The sequence below is a fragment of the Aotus nancymaae genome, unplaced genomic scaffold (genome assembly GCF_030222135.1).
Source record: "Aotus nancymaae isolate 86718 unplaced genomic scaffold, 86718_ANA_hifiasm-v0.15.2.pri h1tg000029l, whole genome shotgun sequence".
Taxonomy (NCBI): domain Eukaryota; kingdom Metazoa; phylum Chordata; class Mammalia; order Primates; family Aotidae; genus Aotus; species Aotus nancymaae.
The window spans coordinates 92,708,262-92,722,357 of NW_026988442.1; the positions used below are offsets into that span (position 1 = coordinate 92,708,262).

General features: G+C 54.6%; 1 protein-coding gene across 2 annotated transcripts in view; it reads left to right on the forward strand.

Annotated features, from left to right (window-relative positions):
* MYO7B (myosin VIIB) overlaps positions 1 to 14,096 on the forward strand; it is a 98,051-nt gene that overhangs the window by 31,408 nt on the left and 52,547 nt on the right. For both annotated transcript variants that reach the window (XM_012462319.3, XM_064382863.1), the window contains exons 7-13: positions 1,041 to 1,183; positions 4,932 to 5,045; positions 6,813 to 6,966; positions 9,432 to 9,508; positions 10,403 to 10,522; positions 10,816 to 10,958; positions 13,339 to 13,549. In XM_012462319.3, the coding sequence (XP_012317742.2) occupies positions 1,041 to 1,183; positions 4,932 to 5,045; positions 6,813 to 6,966; positions 9,432 to 9,508; positions 10,403 to 10,522; positions 10,816 to 10,958; positions 13,339 to 13,549 (962 nt within the window). The remainder of the gene's footprint in view (positions 1 to 1,040; positions 1,184 to 4,931; positions 5,046 to 6,812; positions 6,967 to 9,431; positions 9,509 to 10,402; positions 10,523 to 10,815; positions 10,959 to 13,338; positions 13,550 to 14,096) is intronic.

Sequence of the window (14,096 nt, forward strand, 5' to 3'; positions counted from 1 at the left end):
TATTTTAAAATCAACCTGTCAGTTACTACAAAATAAAATTGCCTGCATCAAGTTCTTTCTTGAGGAGACACCCAACCAGTCACCCCCACGATGGCCACACTGGGTTCAATAAGTTAAATAGGTTTCATAACTGTGGCACTTCTCAGAGGCTCTGCTGTGCACTGGGATTCCTCAAGAGAGAGACAGGTTTCCATGTTTCCTAAACCTACTTCCCCAAGGAACCCTTTTCCTTTGTTTCAAGGGACTATGTTAGATGCTGGTATTCTGAAACTCATCCTAACCATTACTGGGCCATCAAATCAGTCTTCTAGAAATATCATAGAATAGAAATGAAATATCATAGAATAGAAACGCCCCAGCACATCACTCTTCCTAAGAACTAGTACTGAGTATTTTGTTCTCTAAGTTCGTGTGTGCAGGTGGGCATGTGTATACACTAGGATACAATGCAAAATATCTTTCTTACTGTGGATCACATCAGAAAAACTTGCAGAAACAGCTTTACAAAAAACACTTTGGAACGTGCTGCAACCCAAACCCCTCCTGATCTAACCACTTCCGTGTGTCCTGGCCTGGACACCCTGTCCCCACTCCCCATGCCAGCTTGCCCTCTCCGTCTCAGCCTCAGTCCTGCAGCCGGAGCCATCTTTCTAAGCTGCAGATCTGCTCCCGCTCTCTCTCAGAAGCTTTCCTGCTTCCCTCATCACTGAAGAATGATTGCCCAAGTTCTGAGCCTGGCATCCAAGGCTCTGTGCCACCTGGCCGTACCTACTAACTGGTTCTGTCTACCTTCCACCGCTTTCCTCCCGTACCCCACACTCGGACAAGACTTCTGCCTCTGCAAGCACACGCCATGGTTTCTGACCTCCGCGATTTTCCCTGCATTTTTGTCTTCCTCTCAGCGGGCCCTTGGGGCCGCCCTGCCCGTCCTTCAGTTAGAGGCTTGGCCACCTCCTCTGAGAAGCCCTCTTAGATGATCCCACTCAAATTACGTTTTCTCCTCTCTGCTCCCATCATGGGCATCGCCTGCCTACCTTCAGCCTTTGGAAACGCCAAGACAATCCGCAACGACAACTCAAGCCGCTTTGGGAAGTACATCGACATCTATTTCAACCCCAGCGGGGTGATCGAGGGCGCACGCATCGAGCAGTTTCTCCTGGAGAAGTCCCGGGTCTGCCGGCAGGTGAGGCCTCCACCCACCCGGGTCGAGTTGAGGGAATGGGGGAGGTTTCCAAGAGGGACTCCCTTTCCCCACTCCCACCTCTCCTCCCCTCTTCCCCCGGGGCCCTCCCAGAGCCCACAGGCCTCACTGGATAATGAGGGCCCTTCCCAGTATTCCAGGACAGCACATGATAGAATTTTTTCCATTTTGGGCGGGGCTCAGTGGCACACTCCTCTAATTTCAGCACTTATGGGAGGCCAAGGCAGGTGAATTACTTGAGTCCAGGAGTTTGAGGCCAGCTGACAAAACCCCGTCTCTACAAAAAATTAAATAAAAAAAAATAGCCAGGCAGTGGCACACGCCTGTAATCCTAGCTACTCGGGAGGCTGAGGCATGAGAATTGCTTGAGCCTAGGAGGCAGAGGTTGCAGTGAGCTGAGACTGCAGCACTGCACTCCAGCCTGGGCAGCAGAATGAGATTCTTAAAAAAAAAAAAAAAAAGAATTTTTTTCCATTTTGAATTTTCCATTCACATAAATTTCTTCTTGTTTGGTGCCTACCATTCCTCATCTCTACTAGAATTAATTCTGAAGCTGAAGCTAGGCTAGTTGGGTGGGCTGTATCTTCAGGTGTGTTAGGGGCCATGGCAGAAAGACACAGACGGCAGTATCCCAAATGCCACATGGCCGGGAAGTACAGTAGCATGTGGCTGTGTTGTCACACCAGGCCCTGTGCTCAGGGGGCCCCATGCTCGGTTTCATGCTCTGCTATCGCCACCCTGAAATTCTTACTAGCCTTTCAGCAAGAGCCCCCATGGTTTCCTTTTGCACTGGGCGATCATGTAGCCAGCCCTAAATAACAGGAATCCCAACATGTGGCACCCACAACAGCAGAATTAATGCATCTCTGTGTGGGGGGTGCTCTCGTATGATGGCATGACACCTAACACATGCATGAGAGCAAGTGAGCACACACACACGGTGGGGGTGCAGAGGGGAAATGCCACCAACAGAGGCGCTGTGGCTGTCAGTGCTGTGGCTGTCAGTGCTGTGGCTGTCGTCAGTGCTGTGGCCGTTAGTGCTGTGGCTGTCAGTGCTGTGGCTGTCGTCAGTGCTGTGGCTGTCAGTGCTGTGACCGTCAGTGCTGTGGCTGTCAGTGCTGTGGCTGTCAGTGCTGTGGCTGTCAGTGCTGTGGCTGTCGTCAGTGCTGTGGCCGTTAGTGCTGTGGCCGTTAGTGCTGTGGCTGTCAGTGCTGTGGCCGTCAGTGCTGTGGCTGTCGTCAGTGCTGTGGCCGTCAGTGCTGTGGCTGTCAGTGCTGTGGCTGTCATCAGTGCTGTGGCTGTCGTCAGTGCTGTGGCCGTCAGTGCTGTGGCTGTCGTCAGTGCTGTGACCATCAGTGCTGTGGCCGTCAGTGCTGTGGCTGTCAGTACTGTGGCTGTCAGTGCTGTGACCGTCAGTGCTGTGGCTGTCGTCAGTGCTGTGGCCGTCAGTGCTGTGGCTGTCGTCAGTGCTGTGACCATCAGTGCTGTGGCCGTCAGTGCTGTGGCTGTCAGTACTGTGGCTGTCAGTGCTGTGACCGTCAGTGCTGTGGCTGTCGTCAGTGCTGTGGCCGTCAGTGCTGTGGCCATCAGTGCTGTGGCTGTCGTCAGTGCTGTGGCTGTCAGTGCTGTGGCTGTCTGTCAGTGCTGTGGCTGTCTGTCAGTGCTGTGGTTGTCAGTGCTGTGGCTGTCAGAGGGACAGATGCCTCAGTACTGTGGCCAGCTGACAAGGAAGGTCACATTTAGTGACCCCCCGACCTGCTGCTACGCTTTTCCCATTTTGTCTCATTTGATCTTCACAACCAGGAGAGGTAGGTCTCTTTATGCCTATTGTACAGATGAGAAAATTGAGTCCAGATAAGTTAGGTCCCTTGTCCAGGGTCACACAGCCAGCACGCGGCAGAGTCTCTCTGCCCTGTCCAGAAGTTCCTCCTTCTTGATACAGTGGTTGTAAATTCATAGAACTTGTCACCCAAAATGATACCCTGAAATGGGCAGGAAATTTCTAAAGCAGGTGAGAAACAAACCCTGCCCAAGAAAAGAGAGAGGTTTAAAAATTATGGCATATCTATACTACAGAGGGGAAGGTCCGTCGGTGTCAATGTGGAAGGATCACCCAGAGACATGGTCAGTGGAAAAAAAGGAAGTTACAGAACCATAAATATGTTTTGTGTTAAAATAAAAAAAGAAACGAGAGAGCTATTTATAGATATACTGTAAGTAAATTTTTTTTTAATGTCAACACAAGAACAGAAAACCAAACATCGCATGTTCTCACTCATAAGTAGGAGCTGAACAATGAGAACACGTGGACACAGGGAGGGGAACATCACACACCAGGGCCTGTCGGGGGGTGGGAAGATTGGGGAGGGATAGCAGGGGGTGGGGGGATAGGGGAGGGAGAGCATTAGGAGAAATACCTAATGTTGATGATGGGGGATGGATGCAGCAAAGCACCATGGCATGTGTCTACCTATGTAGCAAACCTGTACATTCTGCACATGTATCCCAGAACTTAACTTATAATAATTTTTTTCAAATACCTAGGTTCTAGGGAGGGGAGGAGCAGATTTAAGGGAGAGGAAGGCAGGGTGGAAAGGAGCTCTCATCTTTTTGTATTTTGAGACAGGATCTCACTCCGTCACTCAGGCTGGAGTGCAGTGGTACAATCTAAGCTCACTGCAGCCTCGCAACCTCTTCCTCCAGAGCTCATGTGATCCTCCCACCTCAGCCTTTTGAGTAGCTGAGACTAGAGGTGTGTGCCACCACGTCCAGCTAATTTTCTTATTTTTTGTAGAGATGAGATCTCACTATGGTGCCCAGGCTGGTCTCAAACTCCTGAGCTCAAGTAATCCTCCCGCCTCGGCCTCCCAAAACTGCTGGGATTACAGCCCAACCGAAACTCCCACCTTTTAACTACTATACCTGCTTCAGATTGTTTGATTTTTTTTTTTTTTAATTGCATTTTTGGTTTTGGGGTACATGTGAAAAACATGCAAGGTTGTTGCATAGGTGCATACGTGGCAGTGTGATTTGCAGCCTCCCTCCCCTTCACCTATATCTGGCATTTCTCCCCATGCTATCTCTCACCAACTCCCCACCCCAGATTGTTTGATTTTTATGAGAATGCACTTTAAAATAGTGTTGAAAAAAACAGAGAAGGCAGCCTAGGCAACATGGCAAAACCCCATCTCTACAAAAAAATACAGAAATTCGCTGGGAGTGATGGTGTGTGCCTGTGATCTTAGCTACTTGGTAGGCTGAGGTGGGGGATGGCTTGAGTCCAGGACTTTGAGGCTGCAGTGAGCCGAGATCACACCACTGCACTCGAGCCTGGGTGACAGAGCGAGACCTTCTCTAGGGGGAAAAAAAAAACAACGAAGGCCTAGGGAGCCCCGTGGCTGTCAGATCTCTCGTGAGCCAGTAAGTGACTGTGAAGAGAGCCCTGACTCTGTGCCATCACTCCTGGCCTGGGGACTTTGGGCACAGCAGTGTCAGGGCTTCAAGGAGCAGTCGAGATGCCGGGCAGAGAGGAGTTCTCAGGGCTGGGATGAGGCAGCCTTGGAGGCCTAGGACAGTCAGCAACCAAGCCAGGCTGGCCGGGGTCAGTGCCAGAGCTGCTCCTGGCTGAGAGGCTGGGAGCGGAGGCCAGCGCTGGGCTAGGCAGAGGCAGTCTGAGGTCCTGAGGCTGCAAGGGAATGCTCATGAATCTGTCTGGACGCCTCCCTCCCAGGCCCCCGAGGAGCGGAACTACCATATCTTCTACTGCATGCTCATGGGGATGAGTGCTGAGGACAAGCAGCTGCTGAGCCTGGGCACGCCCTCGGAGTACCACTACCTGACCATGGTGAGCTGCCCGCCCTCCGCCTCCCAGTAGCCAGTGGAAGGGAGGAAAAAGCCCTGGCGCCACTCCACCCTCCGTGACAGCTGCAGAGAAGCCCAACGCTGGCCGGGCAGCCCCTGCTGAGGCGGGGCTGATCCCCTTCCCCCTCCTCACCAGCTTCTCTGTGCTGGGAATCACCTTCTCCTCGTGCTTCCCGCTTCCCTGTCACGTGTGCCCCATACCCCAGGCTGGACCGGGGGCTTCCCCACAGACCTCATCTTCCTTTGACCCCCACTGGGTGACAGGCTCCTGGTGCCCAGTGGGTCACAGGGAGTTGCCCATACACCTCCTGCTCCTGATTTCACTCCAATTTCCTGTCTTTGCAGGCCCCTAAAACACAAGCCCCAGGCCCCAGGAAAGAAGGGTCCTTGCTCTGCTCCCAGCTGCACCTACCACCCGGGACAGGGCAGCACCACAGCCATCACTCATTAGCTGAGGCTAATGTCAGGAATCTGGGAGCAATTTAGTGGGGTCCTTCAGCTCCGGGTCTCTCCCAAGGCGTCAGCCAGGGCTGTGGTCATTGCCAGGCTCACCTGGGGTGCAGTCGGCCTGCAAGTTCACTCTCATAGCTGTCATAGGCTTCAGGTTCTTGGCAGCTGTTAGCCAGAGACATCAGTTCTTTGACATACGAGCCTCTCCACAGGGCAGTGTGAAACATGGCCAGTTGCTTCCTTCAGAGAGAGCAAGCAAGAGTGAAAGAAAGTGTCCCATGTCCCATAGGGAAGCCACCACCTTTTGGTGACCTAATCTTGGAAGTGACGTCCTATCACTTCTGCCATGTCCTTCTTATTAGAAGTGGCCCTCAGGGGAACTTCACCTCCGGGTTTATTGATCACAGAGGGGACCTGGAATGTTCTGCCTCTGGAATCTCTCCCATGCAACCCTCTGTCCTGGATCCACTGCCTCAAGGCCTTCACTAGCCCCTGCCTGGATTTCCTGGGTTCTGCATCACCAGTCTTGACCTCTGATCTGTCAAAGTGCCAGGTTGCACAACAGTACGAATCCGTCGGTGCTGCGCTTCGGATGGCACTGCGGCAGTGACTCCTGTGGCCTGCAGGGGAGAGTCCAAACTCCTTGGCATGGTTTCCAAGTCCCTCCAAGATCTGCCCCTCTCCCAACCTCCCCTTCTCAACACCCACCCCAGCCTCCCCGCAGCCCTGTCCCTGCCTCCCGCCTCATGGCCTTTCTCCCATCATCCTCTGCCTAAACTGCCCTCTGTCCTCAGAGGTGGTGGGGCCAGCTCAGCACCTCCTCCAGGAAGCCTTTCTCCACCTCTCAATAGGCGCCCCTGTGGCCTGGGCACCTGTAACAGGCAAGCGGCCATGGGATGGTCACTGGCTCCCTGCCTGTCCCCCTGGATGTACAGCACAGGGCCTGGCCCATGATGAGCCTTGGAAAGCGTTTCTTAAAGGAACAAACCCACAGTGTCCCCCAGAGAAAGACAAGGCAGGCTCAAGTAGGGTCGAATGACAAATAGAGGACCAGAGAAGAAGTGTGACTTGGCCAAGGTCACACAGTGGCCAAGTACGGGTGCTGGCTGCAAGGCCCGGTCACGCTGCGGCTACTGGGCCATGAGTCTGCCTCTGCAAGGGATTGTCTCTAGTTTCTGAGCATGGACCCTGCCCGGTCCACCCAGTGCCTGTGAAGTGCAGCGTCTCAGCCTTGCTGTCCCCAGGATGGAGGTGGTGGGGCAGGGGGTGGCCCCATTAGCTGAGGCGCCCTGTCCCGCAGGGGAACTGCACTTCCTGTGAGGGGCTCGACGACGCCAAGGACTACGCCCACATCCGCTCGGCCATGAAGATCCTCCAGTTCTCCGACTCCGAGAACTGGGACCTCAGCAAGCTGCTGGCTGCTATTCTCCACCTGGGGAACGTGGGGTTCATAGGTAATGCCGATTCTGCCCCAACCACACCCTTGGGGAGGGAAGGGGAAGGGGACAGGAGCAGGAAGGCATCTCTAGGGGCTCTCACTGGCAGGGTCATGTGGTCCAATCCAGCCCTGGAAAAATATATCTAAAAAATTCAGCTGTGATTTTGGAGGCCTCAGAAGGTGGAGGGGAAAATGTCAAAGCTTAAGGCCCTCCACAGGTGGAGACTATGGCCAATCAGGCCCCACTTTCAGCTGGGACCCCAAAGGGCTTCCCCGTTAAGGTGCGGGTAAGCCAGAGTAAACAAGTCCACGCGTGAACTTGCAAACCAGGTTGTGAGTGTGGGAGGGTCTGGGGATTAAGGTGTCCTCACCTGTGAACACCCCCAAGCACCCAACAGAAGTTACTGACAGTCCTTGCTGGAAGAAAACACCAGCAAGTTAGACTGAAATGATTCCTGCAGGTAACTTTTCAAACACAACATCCAGCATGCGGCCAGAAATAAATAGGAACAAGGAAATAGGCTACTATGAACAAGAACCAGCAGAAATCATCAACAGTAGAAAAAGATCCACAAGGGTTTCAAAGGTTGGAATTATTAGACACAGACTAGAGAAGTTCTGCTTGCTTTGCTCAAGAAAAGAAGCAGCCGAGCCTGAAAATTTAGACAGCGAGTGGGAAACTTTAAAGACATTATGATTTAAAAACGAACCACATAGAAATTTCATTCTAAAATCAAAAAAATACAAATAACCAAAATGAAGATCCCGTAAGTGGTTTAAGGGATCCTGTGCCCGTCTAGGAGAGGGAAAGTGTGAGCTGCAGGGAAAGTCAGGAGGAACTGTGAGTACCGCACGAAAGCTGGAAAGTGTCAGAGGAAGGTGGAGACTGGGAGGACACCGCGGGCAGAGGGAGCACACCTTTCATCGGAGTCCTAAAGGAAAGGAGAGAGAAAGCAGCAAAGGCAACACGTGAAGAGATTAGGGCTAGTTCTCGAAGTAAGGAGAAACACCCATTCACAGAGCAGCGGGAGGGGGCAGACTTGTCCATGAACTGCTTGGAGCAATGAGGTGCCCGCATGGAAAACAAGCGTTTGGGCCACTGCCTCACGCCGCATGAGAACGTTGCCTCCCGGCGAGCCTAGGCTGACCTGTCGTCCACCAGACAAACTGCACACTTTGACCAGGGAAGGGTAGGTGCTAACCAGGCGCCAGGGCCTGGAAGAGTATCAGAAACACGGCGCTGAAAAAGTGAAGCAGGCACAAGAGAACGAAGACAGATCCACTAACATAGCATTTTTTGGTTGGTTGGTTGGTTAGTTTTTGAAACAGGGTCTCGCTCTGTCACCCAGGCCAGAGTGCAGTGGCATGGTCTCGGCTAACTGCAGCCTCCGCCTCCTGGGTTCAAGGGATTCTCCCACCTCAGCCTCCTGAGTAGCTGGGATTACAGGGGCCTGCCACTACAGCCTGGCTAATTTTTGTAGTTTTAGTAGAGACAGGGTTTTACCATATTTGTCAGGCTGGTCTCGAACTCCCGACCTCAGGTGATCCCCCCGCCCCGGCCTCCCAAAGTGTTGGGATTACAGGCATGAGCTACCGCACCAGGCCCACTAATAAAACATTTAAAAGCAGGCACATTAAATGCTGTTTAGGGACTCTATGTAGGGAATAAGAAGATAAATAGAGTGTGCTGACCTCCGGAGAGAGGGACACAGTCTCCGCCAGCGAGGACCTCAGAGGCTGTGGGTGCCACAGAGCCTGGATTTGGCCTTAGCGGGAGTTACATAGCGCTGACTTCATTCTTTACAACACAGCTTTGTGTTTTATGCACCTCTTTATCTATATATTTTATCTCACATATTTTTTCAGTTTAAAAAAGTAAAGCAAAAACAAAGACACCCAAAGGTCCCGTCCCCGACCAGCCCGGCCCGTCCACCCCCGGCCCATTCCCGACCGGCCCGGCCCGTCCCAAGCTGGACGTTGGTTGAGGAGGAGGAACCGGAAGCTGAGAGGCCAGTCAGGAGGCCGTTGCAATAGAGCTGGGCCTGGCTTACAGCTGGAGCGCCGTCAGTGCTTTGCTTCCTGTGACTGAATAAATAACGCAAGGTCGGGGTTTCTACACCCAGCAGCGTGGACTGAGGGGCCTGGTGGCTCATCTCTCCAGCACCAGCGTCTGCTGTTTCCCAAGTCAGACTTCTCCCACCAAATAAGCCCACCTTTCTTTAAACTTCCCTTTGACCCAAGGCCCTGGTCTCCTCAAGAGGAAGTGGTCTGGCACGTTCACCAACAGTGAAGGTGGGAATGACCCGCGATCATGGGGCCATCGGCTCCCGCAAAGAGAGGACCCGGGAGAGGCCGTGGCTCCCACCGGGGCAGCTGTCCTGCTGAGCGGATCTGGGGCTGCCACGGGCCCGGGCCTGTCGGAGCCTAGGTCCCTTCGCTCCAGGCCGCTTTCCCACTCAGGATTCCTGCTTCTCTCTCTAGCTTCGGTCTTCGAGAACCTGGACTCCTCGGACTTGATGGAGACGCCCGCCTTTCCCACTGTGATGAAGTTGCTGGAGGTAGGGCCGCTGTGTCTGCATCTTCCATGCTGGTGGGCAGCCCAGAGGCCTGGGCTGACAGACCCCTGACACCTGATTCTCATAACCCTACCCAGGCCCCCGCCCTTCTCCCAGGCTCTAGGCGGGGTGCCTGAGGATGGGCGCAGAGTGGGGCAGTGCCAAACAGAGCAGTGGTATGGCCAGTTTGGCTTTAATGAAAGCCGCAGGGCTTCTCCGGGGCCTCCACTATTCTGGGAAAGCAGGATGTGCCAGTGAGTCCGTGGCCCATCCCATTAGCCTTCCGGGTTGTTCCCCAAGCCAAAGGCGGCCTCAGTAACGGAAGGGCAGCAGGCACTGGGTGAGGGGATACCACTGCAATGGGAACGTGGCCGCACCCCACATCACCCCCATTGACAGTTCTGATGGAAAATTGATACAATCAGGAGCAATAAATAAATATATAAAGCAAGCAATCACATTAGGTACATTTTGCTGTTAACATTCTTATTTTGGTTTGAGGGTACTCAGCAGCCGGGTTTTGCCGGCTTCAGTGGAGGCCCGGCCCGCACACTCCCTTGCTCCTTTAGACTCTCAGCCTTCAGGCGGGACTCATTTCAGTGGGGACGTGCCTGAGGTCTGGCCTCAGAGCCCTCCCTCACCCTGGTTTCCCAAGGCCCACCTTGGGACACCAGCCCCTTTCTCAGCCCCCAGGAGATTCACTAAGGACTCGGCCCACCAAGCTGGAGAATCCTTCCCTGACAGTTCCCAGGGCCTTTTGCCCTGATCTCGGGCACCGGCCACCCTCAGGTGGGCAGAGGTGCTTGGTCACAAGAGGGAACAAGACTTGGCAGACGCAGGTCAGAGTGCTGGGCCAGGCCCTGACGGGTGCGACACAGCCCCCACCTGTCTCCCCAGGTGCAGCACCAGGAGCTCCGGGACTGTCTGATCAAGCACACCATCCTCATCAGAGGGGAATTTGTCACCAGGCCCCTGAACATCGCCCAGGCTGCTGACCGGAGGGACGCCTTTGTCAAGGTACAGAGCTGAGACAGCAGGGCTCACCTGGCCATCTATTGACCACGGCCCTGCTCCTTGCTGTGCCAGTGGAGGGCAGGATGGAGCAGAGGGTCCTGGGCAGGTCCCCACTCTGCCAGTCACCTGCCTGGTGACCATGGGCTCCTCAGCCTCTTGGGCCCCGGTTTCTTGCCTGTGAAGGAGGGATAACATCCATAGTAGGTCCAAGACATTCAGCCTCTCCAGGTGAACTTGGAGGTGACCTCTTCCTGGGCCTCCAAGCCAAGGAGTCTCCCACCCCCGTGCCTCTCCAGGGCATCTATGGGCACCTCTTCCTGTGGATTGTCAAGAAGATCAATGCTGCCATCTTCACTCCACCAGCCCAGGACCCCAAAAATGTGCGGAGGGCCATCGGCCTCCTGGACATATTTGGCTTTGAAAATTTCAAGAACAATAGGTATGAAGACGTAAGATCCCAGCCCCACTGCTTCCAGAAAACGGAAGATAAGCAGCTCCTCTCGAAGGGAGCAAGCTGGAGGGGAGCCAGCACCCTGCACTCAGGCCTGGCAAGTCCCAACAGGTCCACGTGCTCTGCATGGGGTAGTACCATGCCCTGCCATCTAGAGAAGGCCATACAACTAAAAGCTGTCCCTGAGAACCAGGCTGACACCCCAGCATTTGTCACCCCTCTTAAGCCACCTGCTCTCCTCATGAGCCAGAGTGGATTATCACATGAGGTCAGGGTTGAAATGGAAATCAGTAGCATGGATTTAGCTGCATCTGGCTGGTTTATCATCTTAGGTAGCAGGGGAAGCTAAGAAGCATTTGTGGGCCACCCCTGACTTTTTAGTTTGTGGGGTAAGGCAAGGCAGGACTCCTCTGACCTGGTGTCCCAGATTCCCGTCCTGGGACTGGAAGAGGAGAGCTGTAACCAGAAGGCAGGTCAGAAAATAGCTACCAGGTGTGACTGTGATGAAGGCTGGGGGGTCAGATAGACAAAGGTGGTGAGGGGACCAGGCGGTAGAGCCAGGCCGAGCCAGGCCAGGTGATGCTCAGGGGCCCAATCACCAGCAGGAGGAGTCTCATGAAGACTGTGGGACAAGCAGGCAGACAACGCTGGCTTTGAAATTTAGCTTCCCTGAGCCAGCTCATTGAAAGCGCTTGGTGGGACAGAGACTGGGCTGCTGGCTCCAGGAAGCAGAGGCCTCTGGGCCCTGTCTGAGGAGCCAGGAGGCTAGCCTGACCTTGCATGCCCCTGCCCGTGGCCTGTCTCCAAGTGAGGTCTGATCCGGGAGTGATTTAGAAGGCCCTCCTTGGACAGCCGGGACTGTCAAGCCACAAGCCATTCCACATGCAAGTACACTGGGATCTCAGCCCCCCAAGGCCAGCCGGGGGTGCAGGGCAGGGGCCTGCTCACTGCGGACAGGTGGGAGAGTCAGGGCTGGCAGAACTTAGCCCAGTGCACTCTGGCATAGAGAGCTCAAGTGTGACTTGGATCATTGGCGTCTGACCCTGAGAGGGACAGGTGAGCTCACCACACATCTTTGGGCACTTCGGAGGAAGATGAGGGCTCAATTCTGGAGCATTGGGCCAGGTATGTAGGAGCCCCTCCTGGAAGGAGGCCAGCTGAAGTGAAGCCACCAGCTGGGTTTATGCCAGGGCTGCAGCCTGAGGGCTGGCACCGTGTCCCTCCCCGGCACAGCTTCTGCAAGTGTCAGTGAGCAGCTTCAGGCAGCGCACCTGCTCCCTGGCCTGGATCAACAGACATTGAACAAGCAGTCTCAGGCATGGTGAGGTCTTGCCTAAGTGGGAAACCCATCCTGAGGCAAGGCTGCCTAAGAGAGACCCAAAGATGAGCAGAAGAAACCAAGTCATGAGGAAAGGGGGGACTCGGATGCACAGAGGCTCGGGGGCAGCAAAGAACCGGTGCATTCAGAGCGCTACGGGAAGTCCAGAGTGGGAGGAGAGGCCCCAGGTGAGGCTGGAGAGGCGGCAGGGCTTCCTACTGGGGCCACTGTCCGGCCCCTGAAAACAGCGGGAAGCCCAGAGGATTTGGAGCAGGGTCCAGAGTGCACATCTCAAAGTGCCCTCTAGGGGCTGCATGGAGAATGACCTGCCAGACAAGGCTGGAGCGGGCGGAGCCATTAGGAGGCCATCAGGTGTGCTCCAGGTGAGCAGTGAAGGCCTGGGCAAGGTGGCAGCAGCGGGAATGGAAAGAAGTGAACAGGTCAGCTGCGGCGTTGGAGGTAGCATGGGCCAGACTTTGGCAACTGATGAGAATTGGGAAGGACGGGCAGAGAGGTGTTAAGAAGGACTCCTCGGTTTCTGACTTGAGCCGGGGGTGGTGGGTGGAGGGGCCATTTTCCGAGGCAAGGAACGCAGGGGGAAGCTCAGGTTGGAGATCTGGGAACGGAGGCAGTAGGGCATATGCCTGGTTGATGCAGGGGAGGTCCGGCAGTCAATGCTGGGTCTTTGGAAGCTCATCTCAATACCAAGGCTCACGGGTGGGGCTGCTGCTGTGCACTCAGACCACAAGAATTGTTTCTGTGTCAAGTGGGCAGACCTAGCAGAGGACCCTGGAGGGGGCGAGGACTTGATGATATGCTGAGCCTCCTCGTTTCTCTTTGTCTTTGTGCCATGGGTGGAGAAGGTGATGGTGGTGGAGGCTCTCTGGAGAAAGGGTGTGCAGGAATGAGCGTGCGCCTGTGTGTACAGGAGCTGTGCACCTGCAGGCATATCTGTATGCGGCTGTGTGCAGATGGCTGTGATCCCATGGCTCCAGCCTGCTGCAGTGGGACCCAGCTGGCCACCCCTGGGCAGTGACCTTGCCTCCACAGCTTCGAGCAACTCTGCATCAACTTCGCCAATGAGCACCTGCAGCAGTTCTTTGTGCAGCACGTGTTCACCATGGAGCAGGAGGAGTACTACTCGGAGAACATCTCCTGGGACTATATCCACTACACCGACAATCGGCCCACCCTGGACCTACTGGCCCTCAAGCCCATGAGCATCATCTCCCTCCTGGACGAAGAAAGCCGCTTCCCAAAGGTGTGTGTTCGGACTCGCCAACCGTCTGGAGGAGTCCCTGTGATGGGTCTCCTCTTTGAGGCTGGAAAACTCCATTTGAGTGGGCCTCTTGTTCTGAGAGTCGCTGAAACCTCTGCCAGGAATAAGCAGAAGCCTAACCAGACAGACCCTCCTCTCTCTCCAAGGCCCATTTCTCTGACTGCTGAGGTCCAATAATTAAGAGGGTGGAGCAGAAGAGCTGGTGGTGGTGTCACCCCTGTAATCCCAGCACTTTGGGAGGCCAAGGTGTGTGGATCATGAGGTCAGGAGTTCAAGACCAGCCTGACCAACATGGTGAAACCCTGCCTCTATTAAAAATACAAAAATTACCCCGGCGTGGTAGTGTGCGCCTGTAATCCAGCTACTCAGTAGGCCGAGGCAGAGGTTGCAGTGAGCCAAGATTGGCCACTGTACTCCAGCCTGGGTGACAGAGCAAGACTCCGTCTCAAAAAAAAAAAAAAAAAAAAGAAGAGCTGGTGGTGGAGAGCAGCAGACCAGCCTCTGCTCCCAGCTCAGCCCTCACTCCCTG